At 45.9% G+C, this 19,609-nt stretch overlaps 1 protein-coding gene across 5 annotated transcripts in view; it reads left to right on the forward strand.

Moving 5' to 3' along the window:
- The window catches only part of PDE8B (phosphodiesterase 8B), a 255,295-nt gene that overhangs the window by 28,264 nt on the left and 207,422 nt on the right, over window positions 1-19,609 (forward strand). For 2 of the 5 annotated variants that reach the window (XM_024997896.2, XM_024997897.2), the window contains exon 1: window positions 8,563-8,930. The exons of the other annotated variants lie outside the window; for them this stretch is intronic. In XM_024997896.2, the coding sequence (XP_024853664.1) occupies window positions 8,592-8,930 (339 nt within the window). In that variant the 5' untranslated portion in view covers window positions 8,563-8,591. Of the gene's footprint in view, window positions 1-8,562; window positions 8,931-19,609 lie in introns of those variants that run through there. 5 annotated transcript variants of the gene reach the window in all.

Here is a 19,609-nt window from a genome sequence, read left to right on the forward strand (position 1 = left end):
TATGGAAACACAAAAGACCCCGAATAGCCAAAGCAATCTTGAGAAAGAAGAATGGAGCTGGAGGAATCAACCTTCTTAACTTCAGACTATACTACAAAGCTGCAGTCATCAAGACAGTATGGTACTGGCACAGAAACAGACATATAGACCAATGGATCAATAGAAAGCCCAGAAATAAACCCATGCACCTATGGGTATCTTATTTTTGACAAACGAGGCAAGAATATACAATGGGACAAAGACACTCTCTTCAATAAGTGGTGCTGGGAAAACTGGACAGCTACATGTAAGTGAAATTACAACATTTCAGCTTATTCAAATACTGCCCTTCTTCCAAGTGCCACACTCCTCAGTGACATCTTCTGCATCACTTCCACCCACAGTGATCTTTCTCTCTGGGCTTGGATTACTTTTCCAAAGTAAGTGTTAACACACATCTCTGAGTACGTGTCTGTACTTCTGATGTAACTGTCTGAGAGTGGGTACTGAGTGTTCCTTCTTTGTGTCCCTCTCGGGGCTGGCACAGTGGTGGGGGCTCAGTGTTCTTTTTTTTAAAAGTATTTATTTATTTTGATTGTGCTGGGTCTTCGTTGCTACGTGGACTTTTCTCCAGTTGCAGTGGGCAGGGGCTACTCTCTAGCGACAGTGGACAGGCTTCTCATTGCGATGGCTTCTCTTGTTGCCGAGCTCAGGCTCCAGGACACGCAGGCTTCAGTAGTCACCACACGTGTGTGCAGCAGTTGTGGCACATGGGCTTAAGTGCCTGGAGGCATGTGGGATCTTTCCAGAGCAGGGATCAGTGTGTCCCCTGCATTGGTAGGTGGATTCTTAACCACTGGACCACCAGGGAAGTCCCTCGGTGTTCTTACTATGTGGGTGAGTGGATGGGTAGATGCAAAGAACAATATTCCTTTGGTAAGGTTTTTCGAGACTCACATATAAGTGTTGACTCCTCTGAGAAAACGTCCATAGTCTCCCCCGTCTCTGTCACACCAGTGTGTCCTGAATCCCTGCACCAGCTTCATGGCTGCCAGAGAACTGTGCTGTTTGTTTTTCTCTCCAGCTCTATAGCACAGACTGCTTCTGTCTGTCCCCCCATGCCAAGTTAGCGTCTGATACATGGTAGCCCCTCAGTAAAGGTACGCTGAATGAAGGAATGACTTTAGCATCACAGGGTGTAATGGAATCTTTTGGAGTGTGGCAAAGTGTGTGTACCAGTGAGGAGGGCCTGCTTAGAAACCTGACCCCAACTTTTCTTTAAAAATAACCCAAGAAGCCTTGAGAAAATGCCACACTAATTTAGGAACAAACTAATTTGCTTTATATATTGTATATCTTAAATCAAATAGGAGTGAATTAATAATTTATAACCTGACTTAGAATACCCAAAACACTCAAAGTGCTATAGAAAAGTTTTCTTGAAGCCATGCAGTCTGCTATTTTTTTTTTTTTTTTAGAAAGCCAATATTTTATCATTTGGCAAACACTTATTTTCCAGGACAATGAATTTGTTTTCTAAATCTAGACTTTCACATGGGGAGTTGCCTTAAAGGTGGTAGGACCCACGTTGACTTCCACTACAAATAGGAGAATTTTCAGGGTTTTCCATTTTCTGTCTTCTTTCTTCCCCTTCCAATTGTAGCAGCCCCATGTTAGGAGACACTAAGTTGTCTCATCTACTCACTGTCTTCTAGATCCAGCCACGTGAATTCTGCCCCTGTGTCTTTCTTTGCTCATGCTATTCCCCTTGCTTGAAAAGTCCTTCTGGTTGAGGTCCAACTGACACGTCTCCTTCTCTAGCAAGCCTTCCCTAGTTGTCATAATCACTGAAGAGAATCGCCAGTACCACTCATTTTTGCTCTTATGCTTTGAATGTCAACTCATGTATTATGCTCTGTCACTTCCTGTGTGTAAGTCCCATCTCCCTGATTGTTCTAGAAGCCCCTTTGAGTAGGACTGTACCTTGTGTTTCATTTGTATATCCTTTTATGCCTGATTTTACTCCTGTGAGACGTATTTACCAGATTTCTGGAAATGAATGTTTCATCTTTCATAGTCTTAACTATTTGAATCCAGGAGAACTCTGAAAATGAGTAGAAAGAAGATTCTGGAGGCCCCTTTCCAGGCCTGATCCAGCTCCTCCCTGTGGTGTTCTTGTTAATAGGAAGATCGGATCACCTTTGATAACAGGGATTCAGAGCCCAGTGCTCAGTGGTTTCCATGCTGGATGATGTTAACCTAAAAAAGTCAAATGGTGGCTGAATCTCTTCCCGCATTTCTTTTTGCATATTCTACAACCAGCTTGGGAAAACTATCCTGTGGGCCAACTCTCCCAAATTTCATTTGGTGTGTGGTGAAAGGGCCAAGAAGTGATATACTCACAGTTGAACATACAACTTAAAACTTATTTTTACTCCCTTAAAAGAGCTGTAAAGCCACTTGGTAGGAATATTTCACCATGAGAATAGTTCTCATGTCTTTCTGATTCTCACTTTCTGGTCAGCTCTGTGCCTTTGTGTCTCTGTGCATCTGCTTTGTAAGTAGTTCCTTTGTAAATTAGAAAGAAATTTGTTTAAAAAAAAAGAAATTAATTTGTCTCCATCTATGTCTGATTCTTTTCCTTCTTTAATATTTTCCATCTTCTGCCTACTGTCTGAAAGAAAAAAAAATCACTGGAAGTCCATAAAGGAAAATATACTTAGCTAAAATATTTTTGGGGAGAGAATTGAGAAACAGTACATTCATTCGTTTACATTAGTTTTTTATTCAGTGAAATAGTTTTTAAAAAAAAGAAATCTGCCATGCTCCAGCTTCTTATCTGTATCACTTTACATTCACTTATGAACCTCAACAAATAGACATGCATTTTCCATAGTTGTGATCATCTACATATACTATATATAAATATTTAACCCATACATGTATAAATAGTGGTATTCTGACTGTTAGGATAGTTTGCTGAGCTATTCCTTAAGTGTTTGATATTCAGATCATCTCAATTTTTATTATCATAAACAGTGTAGCTACAAACATTGTGAATAAATTATTTTATTCTTCTGACTCTTCTGATGTATATATAATGCCAAAAGGAGGATTATGAGGTCAAACCATTCACTGACTTTAAAAATAAAAGGCATAGACCATAACCCTCTACTCAAGAAAAAACCCAACCCCCTTCTATTTTGAGGTTATATCAGTTAAGAGAAGAGAAAAACAGAAAAGGGAGAACTGAGAAAAAAATCATTCATTCAACAGATATTTCAACAGGCCCTGTGCCGGGCACTAGGCATTCCATCCATCAATGAATAAGAAGCCAAAAAATCTCTGCTCTCTCTAGTAGAGCCTCCAGTCTAGTGGGAGAAGATAGACAATAAATATAATAATAAATGTGCTAACTACATAATTAGTTGAAAAGTGATAAATGCTATGAAAAGAAGAAAAATAAACCAGGCGGAGTAGAATCAGGAGTGATGGGGGGACATGGAGGGGTGCAGGTTGTGATTTTAAATGAGTTATTGAGAAGACAGCATTTGAGCAGAGATTTAAGGAAAGTGAGGAAGTTAGCCCTGTTCTTTTTGATGAAGAGCATAGCAGGAAGGGCTCCTGGCTGATACTGTTAGTTCTCTTGGGAAAACAGCAAGGCGGTCATTGTGGCTGGAGCAGAGACTGAGCAGGCACAGAAAGGCAGGGCAGGGGCCACAGCAGGAGGATACTGCAGGCTCTTAGAAGGACTTCAGTTTGTTTTTTTTTTCTAATTATTTTGGCTGCGTTGAGTCTTCATTGCCACACGCTGGCTTTCTCCAGTTGTGGTAGGTGGGGGCTGCTCATTGCAATCGCTTGTCTTGTTGCAGAGAACCAGCTCTAGAGCGAGGGCTTAGTAGTTGTGGCGCACGGGCTGGGATCTTTCTGGGCCAGGTGGATTCTTAACCACTGGACCACCAGGGCAGTTCCAGGACTTCAGTTCTTACTGTAGTCCCCAAAGAAGGCTGTGGAAAGGCTACCCTGGACCCACCTTCTTTGAAAGGGCAAGTGTGGGACTTGCCCTTGACCCCTGACTCCAGGTCTCTGGGGTGGGATCCGGAAGCTGTTGTGTTTCTGACAGATTCCTCAGGGTGATTCTGATGTGCAGGGAGGTTGAAGACCACTTTCAGCTCAAAAATTCCACTATTCTAAATTAAAAACAATTTAATAAAAGAAAGCAGAAATTTCATTGCATTCCCAAAGGTTGGTGATTTAGAGATGTTGGAGATGATGCAGGAAAGGGAGGCCCCGAGGTTAAGTGACTTGCCTGAGGTTACACAGCTGTAAGAGGCAGCCCAGCTTCCACGTTTGCCCTTCTCTCTCTGAGATCAAGGAACCTTCCACTGTGCCCGGCTACCTAATAAACTGTATCATTTCACTTATCAGGTGGTTAGATTGCCAATAAGCTCCACCATTAAGAATATAGTTTGAATTCCGAGCTCTGCAAGGTTGATTGGTTGATGAAATATTTGATTATCTAAAAATTAATCCAAAACTCCTATTGTTTTAACCTTTATGAAGAGTCACTCCAAATGTATCAGTCATATTCTTTTCTCCTTTAGAGGAATTCTAGAAGAGTTATACCAATCTCGACTGGGAAGGGACCTTAATTGTTCAGAGTCTTGCAGTGCTTCTGGGTCATAATTCTGAAACCAGCTCTATTTGGTACGAGTATAAAACATACAAGCTGACCTTGGACATTTCTGAGTTTTTGAAGAAATTTCTGATTTGGTTTGCTTTTTGATTTCTTTCTTGGACATTGGCTGTAGCTAAATTTTTTAACTTAATTCAATTTTTAAAATAATGTTGGTTTTTCTGGCCTTATTCTGTAACTTGAGCCTAAATTTTATCTGCAGTGTCTGAACTTGTAGACTTTGCTGTGATCCTGGAATGTGTTGAAATTGTGACATGGGAATTGGTCCAGAAATCACTTACAGGAGCAAGAACTCGGGCCTCAGAGCTTAGCTGGGGCACGATTTCAGTTAAACCATTCCTCCACTCGCACATTTCTGCATGTTTCAGTGACCAGATTTGTGCCAGCGATGGGGGAAGGTTACACATTCCCACTGAGAACACTTGGTGGAGATTATCAGGATACTTTATTTTTTTCCTTTCACTAAGCCAGAATTGGCAGCGGAAGCTGGGTCTGAGGAAGATTGTGTCTAAAACTATTGGCTGTTCTGGGAATGGAAGGAGGAATTTATACCTCGTGCACTCCCCCGTTCTCTCTTCTGTCCCTGCAGGAGACTTGCATTTAGGGAAAGGCATGGGTCCCCTTATGAAATGGTCAGTTAAGGTACTGAAGCAGCCCAGTCTGTTCAGTAGCCACCTTGAGCTTATTTACTCTCTCAAAACTTCATCTTTTTCTTTTTTTCTTCTATTTTTTCCTTCTTCTTCTTTTTTTCTTTCCGCCTAAATTTTCTTCTGGGTGACTTGTCCCTTCATGACTCAGCTCCTAATGTTCTCCACCAGAAGATTGGTTGTAACTTCTGTTTTATCATAGCCTTCTTCCTCTCAAAGCCTCAGTGAGTGGCTGGCCCATTTCTCTTCTCTGGGAGGTTTCATCATAGTAACCACATTCCTACAGAAAACTGAAAAAGTAGACACAGGGCATGAGAATTAGCATGGCTCAAAGTGTCCAAAAAGGTTGACCTTGATTAGTAGCTCCATGAAGGATGATGACTGAAATGGATGTATGTAAGAGAATCAAAAAGAAGCTTTAGGAGTGGTTATCTCCTGACTTAACATTGCGTCAGGACTGGTATGGAGACTAGCGCTTTTGTAACTTAACTCTGATGATGTTTTCCCAGATTCTGAATGGTCCCTTGGAAGTAGAACAGTTGGCAGCCATCAGGCTTAGACCTGATCAAATGAATGACTGTCCCTGCATCTCAGTGGTGACCATTTAATGTGGCACTCTTATAGTCATGGATAGGGACAGGAAGCATGGAAGGGCAGTGTGGTGGAAGCAGTGGTGCCAGGAAAGGACTTACTCCTCAAGCCGGGGGAGTGCTGGCAGCAGGGAGCCCTCTGCTCAGCTGTCAGTCTTACAAGGGAATTGCCTCAGCTGAAGAGAGTCACCTGGCCCAGGACCACCCACGTGGCCTACAAGTAACTGCTGACCTATGTGAGGGTATAAAGGTGTATCCTCCTAGACCCAGTTCAGGACAATGCTGAAGCATCATCCAGCTTCAGAATTTTCCCTGCAGGGGTGCCTGTGGCTTTGAGTGAGGCTGTATCCTAACTCAGTTTCTCCCTCTGCTCAACTTCCATCTCCCTTCCCTGCTTCCTTTTCTCCCTCCTTTCCTTCCAGATGTTGATTCCAAGAGTATGCGCTCATCAGCCTTGCGCCTGCAAAATATCATTTCAGAATCTGCTTTGGGAGGAGCCCAACCTGCACAGGAGTTTTATGAGCAATTTGCCTGTCCATTCAAAAATGTAGCACAGACTTTTTTTCATGTCATCAAAAATTTTTTAGAGACTGAAAGTTGGGAAGAGAAAGCTGAGAAGAGAAACAAAAGACTTAGATTAGGTTAGTTAGACTAGGTTGCTGCTGCTGCTAAGTCGCTTCAGTTGTGTCCGACTCTGTGCGATCCCATAGATGGCAGCCTACCAGGCTCCCCCGTCTCTGGGATTCTCCAGGCAAGAACACTGGAGTGGGTTGCCATTTCCTTCTCCAATGCATGAAAGTGAAAAGTGAAAGTGAAGTCGCTCAGCCGTGTCCGACCCTCAGCAACCCCATGGACTGCAGCCTCCAGGCTCCTCCATCCATGGGATTTTCCAGGCAAGAGTACTGGAGTGGGGTGCCATTGCCTTCTCCTAGGTTAGTTCTTTCTCCTCTGTATATCTGAATTTGAGATGTGGGGTGACACCTTGCTTCTCTGTGAAGGTTAGAAGCTGTCATTTGAAGTCTTGACCCAGTCATCCCCAAATTTGATGTGATGGGGAGAGGAAGAGAGGGAAGAACCAAAGAAATTATTTCAAGCTGGATTCTTCTTTGTGCTTTGCATTAGGACTCTATGTTCTTGCTTTTGCATTTGACCTAATACACTTTCTTGGACCATCCATTTCTCTTCTGTGATGCTGTGGCAGCAGACTGGAATTACTCAAAGAATAAGCGAATAAATGGGCAGTGGTGCTTGGTAGCTCCAACCCAGACTGCACATCCGGGAGGATAAGCAGCCTTCGTCTGAAAGTATTCTTGCACCCCTCCAAGGAAATTGTGCACGCCTCTCCAAGGGGACTGAGGGGAGGCAGTTTTGACTGCCCAGCCTGGTGTGAGGCAGAGCAGTGGACAATCCGGGTGGGGGTGGGGTGGGGACTGGATGGAGGAGAAGCCACTGTGAAGATGTAGTGACACCCAAGGAAGAGGTGAAAACTTTGGAGGAGAAAGCCCAGTACCACGCGAACAGCATTTTCAGTTCTTTCTTTGGGTCTTAGAGGAATTTGTGCATTCAAGGGCTTGGTCCTCACCTGGTCTCTGGTTCCTTGGCGTGACCTCGGATGATGGGTGGACATCATCTGTCTACTCTACCCTTTTGAAGACTGGGTCGCCATCCAACTCAGCCTGCAGTGTACATGGGGAAGCGAGGGACTACAGAGGTATGAAGCCTCTCCTTAATGATCTGAGTCGACTGGGAGGCGAGCAAGTTAGATGAGTGGGCACAGGCTGGAGGGTCCCTACGGGGCGTCATGATGTTTGGCTCAGAGATGTTACAATGTGTTCCTGAAAGGCCAGGGGTATTATTGGGGTTGCTCCCCAGGCTACACTACCCTTTGTGGCCGGCCCGGGGTTTGTGCCGCGAGGGGAAGAGAGGCTAGGGCACTGGGGGTGCAGCCCCCGGGACGGGCACAGGAGGAACGAGGCCTCTGGACCGCGGAGGGAGGGGAGGGCGCCGGGGCGTGGTGACCGCCGCCGCACCCTGGGGCCCGGGGGGAGGCGGGGCGTGCGGGGTGCCGAGCCGGGCAGCGAGCGCGCTGTGTCCTGCCCGCGAGAGTGCGGGCAGCGGCGGGCGGGGCCGAGGGGCGCAGCAGCGCCCCATCGGCGGCGACTGCGAAGCGGGGGAGCCGCGGAGAAAGGCGGGCGGGAGGGAAGGAGGGAGGGACGGAGGGAGGGAGGTACGCGGAGTGAAAGTCGGGAAAGAGGTGCGGGCGGTGCTGGGGCCCCGGGGCCGCGGAAGCCCGGCGTTGTCGAGCTGGGCGGCGGCGCGGGTCGAGCGGAGCCGAGGGCGGAGGGGCGGGCGGAGGCGTGGGGAGCGCGTTTGGGGCGCCGCGGCGGAGAGGGTGGCGGCCGCCGGTGCGCGCGGGGCGCTGTGTGTGCGCGCTCGCCCGCTCGAGGAGGAAAATGGCCCAGAAGGGAAAGTTGGGGTGACGCGCGCAGCCCCGGCAGGCTCGGCGGGGTGCCCCGCGGTGAGCCCGACGGAGCGGCGGCCAGACCGGCCGGGGGGCGCACGGTCGGGGCGCCGCCGCCGCCGCCGAGGCGCCCGCCCCCTCACTGCAGGTGGCCGCCGCGGCGCCGGGGCCGGGCGGCCGGGGGCGCGGGCGGGCGCGCGGGGGAGCCCGGCCGAGGGATGGGCTGCGCCCCCAGCATCCACGTCTCGCAGAGCGGCGTGATCTACTGCCGGGACTCGGACGAGTCCAACTCGCCCCGCCAGACCACCGGCGTGTCGCAGGGCCCCGCGGGCCCCCTGCACGGCCTCTTCGTCCAGACCGACGCCGCCGACGCCATCCCCCAGAGCCGCGCGTCCGGGTCCCCAGGCGCCGCCCGCGCCCGCAGGGCCCGCGGGGAGCTGGGCAGCGGCAGCAGCGCGGGCTCCGCGGGCCCCGCGGCGACCACCTGCAGGGGCCGGAGGCGCCACTGCTGCAGCAGCGCGGAGGCCGAGACCCAGACCAGCTACACCAGCGTCAAGGTAAACGCCGGGCGCCCGCGCGCGCTGCCGGGGGGGCCGCCCGCCGCGTCCCGCGGGCAGGGGTCTCCGGCTGAGTTTAGTGGCCTGGTTGGTTTGGGGAGATGGTCACTAAGGAGGAGTTTACTTTTCATTCGGGAGGTGGGTGATGAGGGCCCCGGAAATGGGCGCGTTAAAGACCCTTGGAGGAGTCCTGAGAGCCGGTTTGTGGGGGGGGGTGGGGGGTGGAGAAGGGAAGCAGGTGGGCTGGCCTGGTTCTCACCGAGAAGGAGAAGGCTGGACTGGGTCAGCTCTGGAGGAGGGGTGGGCATCGTTTGGAGCGTTCGGAGACGAGTTCCACTGAATGAAATCCGAGCTCTGGGCTGGATTTGCGTGGCTGGGAGGTGAATGGCGCAGACTCGGTGCCACGGTACTACAGTGCCCTCGTGTTCAGATTTTTACCTGGAGACACCGGCCAGGTTGCATGGAGTCTCAGCCACAGGGGCCGAGTGTGGGGATTTGTGAATGGATGAGAGGGTTTCTGTTCTCTGGAGGGATGGAGGAAGGGAATGGAGGAGGAGGACCCGAGTGGAACCTGTTGTTTACGACTTCTTTGGGTTGGCTGCGTGTCTGGAACATAATTGAAAGAACCTGGCAGGGAGTTTGGAGGGTCGGCTGCGCTGCCGTGAGGGCAACTGATTTTCCAATGCAGTGCAGCTGCCTGAAGATGAAGATTCATTCTGCACATTCATCTTATCTTTCAGGAGAGCGAAATTTTGAGCCACTGGAAAACATTAAGTGATTAAAGCAGTCACTACATATTTCTTAGTGCCAGAAGAAAAATGATTTTTTTTTTTTTAACCAGTGCCCTCCTGTGTGTTCTCAAAATACTATTAAATCCAAGAGGTTTTCCTTTGTGTAAATCTGGCCACTGGGCCTTTTATCCTTATAGCAAACAGAAGGATGGTGGCATATCCTACAGTACAGAGGGAGGGAAATGTGTCTCTCTGACTGTTAATGTAAGAGAATCAACAGCTTTTACATGGTCAGTAGATTACCAGGAATTGTGTCACTGATTAAAGGCACCATTATATCTTTACTACTTGAAAAGTTATTCAACGATTGGCCTAGTGTGAGGAGGCTCCTAGTCTTCATTGGATAAAGTCAGCTCTCAGTGGATGGGTGAAGAGAAGATGATGTGTGCTGACTTCCATGACATGGAAGAGCAAACGCTTCTTTTCATGAGCTTGCTTTAATAGCATCTGATTTTGTAACATAAAGCTTAACTGATGTTTGTTTATAAGTTAGAGAGTTTCTCTGGTAATAATCATGTAATAGAGTATTATAATATAATCATCATTATAATACAAACACTATTTATTGAACACCTACTATATACCAGGTAGACGTTTTCTAGCTTTTGAATGTTAACTGTTTACTGATAGAATATCCAAGAACTAGAGACCTGGATCCATGACAGTGCTACCTACTAATTGAACATTTGTTATAAAGGAGCATGCTGAACACTAAGGTTTTTTTTTTTTTCCCCCACACTGGTTCACATAAAGTTATCATTAGAAGTAATTTCAGGGGATGAAAATGTTTTATTTAGTGAAGTAATTAAATTGGAATGTTGCCAATAATGACTGTCCTTTTGCCTTCTTGTTGAAAAGGAAATCTTTTGACATGAAGCAGTAGTTCAGAACGATGACAACTGATGAACTCTAGATACTCTTTTTGGTTTGCTTAAGAGGATTTTTCGCCTTTCAGAGTAGCAAGAATCCCAATTTAGTACCTGGCAACTTCAGTTACTCCATGTTTGTTCAGTAGAAGAAAGAATAATGAATGAACTCATTCTCTATGTTTTAGTACTTCTCTCAAGAGGCTACTTAGAGACCAACTGAAATAAAAACTGGAGGGGAAATGAGTCCCAATTATTAGCAGTTAGTATGAACTTGTATATATATCATTGCTACTTGGCTGAAGTGTTAAAAGACTTGACCTGGATAGGAATTTAACTTACTTTGCTTTGTCAACCAGATTTCCAAACAAGAGCTTATTTCATTCCAACCCATTGCTGCAGATGTTGGACAAAACTGCTGGTTCAGTTTAGTCAACACTAATTTGCATGTGTAGAACTCAGAAACTACAGATTTGATATTACATGTGAGAACAGAATGATTATTTATATGTATCACATAGAATTACTGTTACAGAATTGGTTTAAAATATATAATACTATCCTTTTAGGATGTGTGACTTGGTGTTATGGTATCTTTTTCAATTTTTACCTGTTACATGTTCTTTTGTAGATGAGGTAATTTTATAAAGACATAACTTTCTTTTTAGAAGAATTCTTCCACCTTAGGAGTTTGAGATAATTACTAGTCATGCCCCCTGCCCCCCACCGCACTCACCCCTCCCTTTTCCAAAATGCTCAGGTGGAAAGGTAAAGTGCCATTTGGTCTTGTTTACAGTGGTGGTAGGGTTGTAACAGGTTTTGTTTTTTTTTTTTTAATTTGCTCTTTGTACATCAATTATAAACCATATCTTCATTATCTCCTTGGTCTCTGGTATTCTCCAGAGTGCAGAAATGCATGCTTGATCTCTCTCTTTTCTAGCAAGAATTCATCTCATTAGGCTTTTAGAATGATGAAGCATTATGATGTCAAACATGATGTCGACAGGAACCTTCCTGAATACCTAATTTACAAAAAATGATGAGCATTAATAATTCATGTGCACTACAGTGATATCATGTGGGTTTCCAATTCTGGTAAGAAGTTAGATTTGTCTTCCAATTGCTGTAAAAAATGCAGCTTCCTAGCAATTTGTCTCCCTCTTGTTTGCCTTTTTAAAAATCATGCTCCAACAGGAGAATCCTGCAGAATGCTCACTGCTGAGACTGTGCCAGTTTTGCAATTCTTGTTCAGAAATCCTCAGAGGAGATGGTGGAACCTCTCCCTGGGAAGATCTGGGGATTCTTACAAGTTTTCTTTTCCTCATCCCAGCTGTTGTGCCTGGGGAGGATCCAGGATTAGGCAGCCAGTTGTAGAAGAGAGTCTTGACTGACAGTTCAGTCAACTTGCAGTCATCTCTTGTGAGGCAAACTATTTTGTGGATCAGACACAGGAGGTTCTTAGTATCCAAGTGATTTTGTTCTAGTAGGCAGCCTTGCCAATTCCCGCGTCGTCCCCCATTCATTGTGCTCAGTCATTCATTCAGGCGGTATTTGTATCAGGTTCTGCTGTACTGTGGATTCAGGGAATATCCATGAAGCCTGGTAAGCAAAACCTAATGAGGATGGTCAGTCTATTGCAAAAGGGTGTGCCTAAGCCAGTGATTCATTACTTTTGTATTATCTGTGTTCCATGGCTTTCCAAATCAGTGAGGATAATCCCAAGTTGACTATCTATAAAGGGAAAATAGATAATTTTCTGACCTTATGGTAAATAATGAGTGAGATTTTATTTCAGTTCAGTTCAGTCACTCAGTCGTGTCTGACTCTTTGCGACCCCATGAATTGCAGCACGCCAGGCCTCCCTGTCCATCACCAACTCCCAGAGTTCACTCAAACTCACTTCCATTGAGTTGGTGATGCCATCCAGCCATCTCATCCTCTGTTGTCCCCTTCTCCTCCTACCCCCAATCCCTCCCAGCATCAGAGTCTTTTCCAATGAGTCAACTCTTTGCATGAGGTGGCCAAAGTACTGGAGTTTCGGCTTTAGCATCATTCCCTCCAAAGAACACCCAGGACTGATCTCCTTTAGAATGGACTGGTTGGATCTCCCTGCAGTCCCAGGGACTCTCAAGAGTCTTCTCCAACACCACAGTTCAAAAGCATCAATTCTTCGGCCCTCAGCTTTCTTCACAGTCCAACTCTCACCCCGCCTTTAAATGGAAGGATAGAGCTATTTGGGGGGGGGGGGAAGACTTTTGTTAAGTCAGTAGTCTCAAGCTTTAGAGTACATCAGAATCACCTGGAAGGCTTGTTGAACTACTGACTGTTGGGTTCCACTCCCAGAGTTTCTGATTTAGGAGATCCTGGGTGGGGCCCAAGAGTTTGGATTTCTAACAAGCTTCTAGGAGATACTAGTTTTACTATCTAGGGACCACAATTTGGGAACTACTGTTTTTAAATGAATTAAATTGTCTGTGGGTCAGAAATTGAATTAGGTGTGGCCACCTCAAGTACAGTGTATGGTTCCAGACTGTGTGTATTCGCAGTACTAGTCACTGCCCTGCCTTCATCTCGGTGGTGGTTGAGTCGATAAGTTGTGTCTGACTCTTGCGAGTCCATGGACTGTAGCCCACCAGACTCCTCTATCCATGGAATTTTCCAGGCAAGAATACTGGAGTGGGTTGCCATTTCCTTCTCCAGGGGATTTTCTAGATCTAAGGATCGAACCCCCATCTCCTGCATCGCAGGCAGATTCTTTACCAGTGAGCCAACAGGGAAGCTGCCCCACCTTCGTCTTAGTTTACTTTCGTGATATGGGCCGTCTGTCATCTCTACCCGTGAAGCCAGGCTCTGAGCCTCCAGATGCGGCTGGGAAGTCTGTAGGTGGTGAGAGGGCTGGACCATGTGTAGCCCATTCTGGTTTCCTGAGGTGCAGACTCCCCTAGGATCCACTGGGGTGTGCAGGTCCTGGTGTCTTGCTTTGTCGTCTCGGTGATTCACATGCCTCTGCTCTGCTGGGGCTGCATCCTGCACGATGGGAAATTGTAAGGCAAAGGAGTAACTTAAAATGGGCTGACGTCGGCTCTTGGAGTCCTTTTCACTGTGCTGTGTGTGTTTAGGTTTAGGAATTCCCTAGTTTATTTTCTGCCGTAGCTCATTTCATCACAATTTAGTGCCCCCTCCCTTTGTTCCAACACATGAACTATAGTCATTGAGAAAATTTCCCTGGTTTTCACTGCTTCCTTCAGTAGTTACACTCATTTTTAAGATCTATCAGATATAAACTAGTCCTTGCTCTTTTTACAATGGCATCATTTCTCCTGTTAAAACTGGATGGCTGCATAGATCAAAGAGCATGCCTTCTTTTCAATAGAGGTGCAATATTAATACTTCTAATACAAAGCAAAAACAGCCTTTATTTCAAGCAGTATTTATTCAGAATATTTGCTAGCTATGTTTCCTTGGTCATGTGTGTGTGTGTGTGCGTGTGTGTGTGCGTGTGCGTGCGCATGCGCGCCCACTTAATCATGTCCAGCTCTTTGCAACTCCGTGGATTATAGCTGGCCAGACTTCTCTGTCCATGGAATTCTCCAGGCAAGAATACGGGAGTGGGTTGTCCTTTCCTCCTCCAGGGGATCTTCCCGAGCCAGGGATCGAACCAGAATCTTTTGGGTCGGCAGGAGGATTCTTTTACCACTGAGTCCCCTGGGAAGCCCTATTTCCTTGGTTAATTCATCATGAAAAAGTTTAATGCCTTTTCTATACTTCAGTTTTCATATCTTCAAAATAAAAACAATATATGATCTGTCTACTTGTAAAGACTTTGTGACTTAAAAAGAGTAAACTTGAAAGCACTTTGTAGAATGCTTTTAAGGGTGGAGTCCTACCATTAATGCTGCCGCTGAGGCCAGTGATGGTGAAGACAATGAGGACCATCCATGGGTTCTTCTGTAACATCTTTTCCATGAAGTTTTATGTAATATTGAAATAACTTACCTGATAAACTAAAATTAGCTAAGTAGATCTAATAAGGAAAAAGATATATCCCTGAAAAAAAAAAAAAAGACCTGTCAGGTAATGCTCCCTTTGGACTTTGGTAAATCTGTCCTTAAATCAGAAAGTAAGAGAGCAAACTGCTCCTTTTCAGAGGTGATGCTTTTCTGCTGAATCCCACCCTGGTGGACACGAGGCAGGACGTGGGCTGCCGCAGAGCAGGATGTGCTGGTGAGAGCTGGGCAGCTCCTGCGGGACCAGGTTATGATGGGTGAAGGCTAGGAATCAGAATGGGAGGGAGGTGGGAAGAGTCCTGTAGCACCAGGGAAGAGAGAGTTTAGGGTCTGGGAAACCAGCAGGGTTGGGGGAGGAGCAGCTTCTTCAGAGCCGAGGGGGCAAGTAAAGTCTAAAATCCAGGGGCTCAGAAAGCGAACAGGCTGTTGAACTGGGTTGAGTCTTCTGGTTGGGGGAAAAAGGGAGATGCTGGTGAGCAGTCAAAGGCTGCAAGAAAACCCTGTACCTAAGTGAGGCAAGACCAACCAACCAGCCCTTCCTCAGACCTGAGCAGATGGTGTCTGGACAGGAAACAGGTTGTGTGTCCACAAAAGTGTAAGGAAATAATGTAATGAAGGGACTATTCAGGTGTGTTGGCAAAATGAAAGGAAATTAGCAAATGATGAAGAAGCATCCTAAGACTAGAAAAAGAGTGCACTGTTACCACCGAGAAGAAGTGCAGAAGGGGGTGGTTATGGGGACCTGAGAAACCAACCCTATAGGGTAGGGCAGCCCCCGAAAGCTGTGGCCTTGGAGAAGAATGCAGTGACTGGAGGCCTGTGGCTGGGCTGGGGGACCTCCAGGAATAAATACCTGTAAATACCCCTGTCGTCCTCCCTTTCATTGATCTCCAGCTTGGTACCATCTTTGTCCAAACACATTTGGAAACCAGAGGGCAAGGAAGTCCATTGATCGAGGTTTTCCAGAACAAGGGAGAATATATCCTGACCGTATCCCAGAAGGCCTTCTATAACCAGTTTAAAAGATGTCCAACGCCATTGGAGATACCCTGGGAAGTTCAAATCGAGATGGGTAATTTTGATAATTGTTTAAAATAATGGCATTTTTAAATGGTCACTTAGTGTATTGTGTATTTCTCTTGTTGGATGATTAATAATATTAAAGTATATCCACTGATCTTGTGTGCAGACTTCTAAGATACTGCTGAAAACATCTCTTCATCTTCAGTCCACTCCCCACCCTGACTCTGCTTAGACATTCTCTTAGCTCAGGGGTGGGGTGGGGGCTGCTCTAACAAAATGCCATACACAGAGTGGCTTAAAGAACAGACATTTCTGTTTTATTTATTTTGACAGCACTTTGTGGCTTGGGGGAGCTTAGTTCCCCAACCAGGGATCGTACCTGGGTCCGCATCAGTGAAATAAACAGCAGACATTTCTTTCTTCCCATTCTGGAGGCTGGGAAGGCCAAGGTCAAGGTGCTTTGTGAGAGCACTTTGCCTGGCTTCCGAATCTCCTTGTGTCACATGGCTGAGAGCAAGCAAACTGTGGTCTCTCTCCTTCCTCTTAGAAGGATGCTAATCCTGTCATGGGGATCCCACCCTCATGATGTCATCTAAACCCAATTACCTCCAAATATCATCAGGGTTAGGGCTGCAACATAGGAATTGGGGGGGGAGCATTCAGAAGTTCCACCCATAACAGGCATGTTTCTGTCATTTCCTCTGTTCCTTGCCCACTGACCCCTCTCCCCATGATCTCAGAGGTTGGGGGTGGGGTGAATGCAGTCTAAGCAAGAAGTTCCCTAAGTAAAAACCAAGCTTAGCCAAATTTACTCTATTTTTACTCGGTTTATTGCTCTCTATACCTTCTTTCCACAGTCTCAAAACATTAATAAGTGAGTTTATAATGTGTTTTTAAGCTTATATTTTCACTCAAGAATATGCATATTTAAAACATGCAAAAATATTTCAGGTGTTACCACATGGGACTCTGCTCAGTGTTGTTAGATGGCAGCCTGGATGGGAGGGGAGTTTGGGGGGAGTGGATACATGTCTGTGTGTGGCTTAGTCCCTTCACTGTCCACCTGAAACTCTCATTGTTAATTGGCTATACCCCATATAAAATAAAAAAAAAAATTTTTTTTAAGAATAAATGTTACCCTACTATATGTATATAGATAATCCACAAGGACCTACTGTATAGCACAGGGAACTATACTCAATATTCTTTAATAACCTATATGGAAAATGAATCTGAAATATAATGGATACACATACACACACACACATATATATAACTGAATCACTGCTGTACACCTGAAACTAACACACTAGTGTAAATCAGCTATACTCCAATATAAAGCAAAAATTAAAAGTGTAAAAACATAGGTGTTACCAATATCTTACAGTGAAAGTCTGGGTAGCTATTATGTTTTAATGGAAAACACCACTTTTTAGTAAGTTGCAATATAGGTTGGTTTAGATTTGGTTGCTGCTCCTTTCCCCCTGGTTTCTCTCTTCTCCCACTGGCAGATAAAAGCCAGTTTTTACTCAGGATTTTGCTGCTTCATTCTTTGCCATCAACTTTTTCAGCTCCTCCTCTGTGCCTCCTCAGGCAGAATCGTTTAGGGGCCTGTGACTGATTTCATAAGCATCAGGAGATGACTTTGCTCTTGGATCATCCATCACTGGAAGAAAGCATGTCACGGTTGGGTCTTGTTTCCAAGGTGATTCCAGTTTCCTTGTGTGGTTTGTACATTTTGCAACAAGGTGTGTAGAATAGATCTGGTAACATGAGCTATTAAATCTTGCTATTTGCAGAGAACTTTATATATCGATACATTGTTTTACCCATCTATATAAAAGCACTATGAGCTACAAATTACCCTTCTTATTTTACAAAGGAGGAAGACAGGGCTGCAAGAGTCACAAGGCATCCTTCTAGATGAGGGCTGAAATTTAAATAGGAGATGTCCGAATCCAACTCCGAAGTTCTTAACCACTGCTTCGTTGCCTCTCACACAGGCCGGAAGGCCCAAGCATGGCTAGTGCTGGAACTGCAGTTTAGAACAGAGTGGCGTGGTGGTGAGGCTGCTGCTGCTGCTGCCGCCAAGTCACTTCAGTTGTGTCCGACTCTGTGCGACCCCATAGACGGCGGCCCACCAGGCTCTCCCGTCCCTGGGATTCTCCAGGCAAGAACACTGGAGTGCAGGGAAGAGCAATCAGAGGGCCTAGTGGATGAGATTTTTCCTGTTACAGACCTACTGTCACTCCCTGTATTAGCTCAAACTAGAGCATTGCTTTGAAATGAGTGGAGAATGTAAAATGCATACAAAATTGGAGACGCTTTGGCAGAACATATTACCCATGTTACTTGGCACTTTGTAAATATTGTACAAATACTAGCTGCTAATAACCTCATGGTTGCTCTGATTTCTGTTTTGGTAATTAAGATAAAATTTTGTTGATTTAGATTTAGATATTGTTGAAATACATTTTCTATTGGAAAATGTATCCCACTTTCAAATCGATTGATTTGACCAATGTAGGTGACTAACTGGACTTACATACAGACGTGTTACCCTGAGACTTCCTAGGTGGCTCAATGGTAAAGAACCCACCTGCCAATGCAGGAGACACAGGAGACATGGGTTTGATCCCTGGCTGGGGAAGACCCCCTGGAGGAGGGCATGGCAACCCATGCCAGTATTCTTGCCTGGAGAATCCCATCGACAGAAGAGCCTGGTGGGCTGCAGTCCATGGGGTGCCAAAGAGTCAGACAAGACTGAGTCCTGAGCACTGTGTTACCCTGAAGCTTTGGAAACCGCTGGGTGTGGTCTCTGTCGATTGGATTTCCAAAGGAGATGACAGAGTAGAATCTTGACAGTGAAAGGCCCAAGCTGGCATTTGGGTTCCTTGACTGTTGGACCTGCATAACCCTTCTGCCTTTGAAGGGCTGTGGTGTTATGTTGAGGTGGTTTCATATGAAATTCTTGTTTGGTATCACCTGAAGTTTTGGTCTATAATTGAGCTTAAAGCCAGTTGGCAAAAGCTCTGTTGGTTTTTGTGTTGCAACATTTCTGTATGATGTAGCTGTCAGATGTACTATATTGTTGGAACTGTGATGCACTGTTGCCTCCTAGAGGGGAAGGTATAATGGTTAGCTACAGGGATTCAGTTGCCTGTGTGAGTCATAAAAAGGAGGGAAGACCCCCAATTTTGGAAACTTTTATAGGAAGACTTTTTAGTAACATATCACGCAGGTTAACATGGATAAAAAAAAGTGCCATTTTCTGACGTCAGAACCACAAATAACATTAAAGATCTGAACCTGAAAGGTGATGACTTCAGGGTAGATGGGGCTTTTGTCCTCCTCAGAGTTCCTGCTGAGGAAGCGTCAAGGGCACTCACCAAATGGAGAGGAAGGTACCGGTTTATGAAGGCTGGTAAGGACCCAAGCAATGTGGCGCTGGTGGTAAAGAAGCCACCTGCCAGTGCAGGAGACATAAGAGATGCTGGTTTGATCCCTGGATTAGGAAGGTCCTCTGGAGGAGGAAATGGCAACCCACTCCAGAATTCTTGCCTGGAGAATCCCACGGACAGAGGAGCCTGGAGGGCTATAGCCCATAGGGTCGCACAGAGTCAGACATGACTGAAGTGACTGAAGTACCCACATGGTGACCTAACAGCTTAGATCTCACCTACAAGTGGTCTTTGGGTCATCTGAGGCATTTCCATTTTCAGCTTAAGAAACTGATGGAAAGTCTAGAAGCTGGGTGACTGTGAACAAAGCAAAAGGCGTTCCCTTGGGTGTTGTTTCAGTAGCATCTGTAGTGTTGTGAACTGAGCCGGAGCTAGAAGTTTCTTTTTTCCCCACAGTCTGATACAGACTCTGGCTACAACATTTCCTTTCCAGAGTTCTCTAGAGAGAGGGATAGCCAAGACGGTGATGGCCAGATGGAGAACAGAGCAGGGGATCTGTTGTGTTCCTGTGGTCAGCCTCTCTGCCCATGC

The sequence above is a fragment of the Bos taurus genome, chromosome 10, assembly GCF_002263795.3.
Source record: "Bos taurus isolate L1 Dominette 01449 registration number 42190680 breed Hereford chromosome 10, ARS-UCD2.0, whole genome shotgun sequence".
Taxonomy (NCBI): domain Eukaryota; kingdom Metazoa; phylum Chordata; class Mammalia; order Artiodactyla; family Bovidae; genus Bos; species Bos taurus.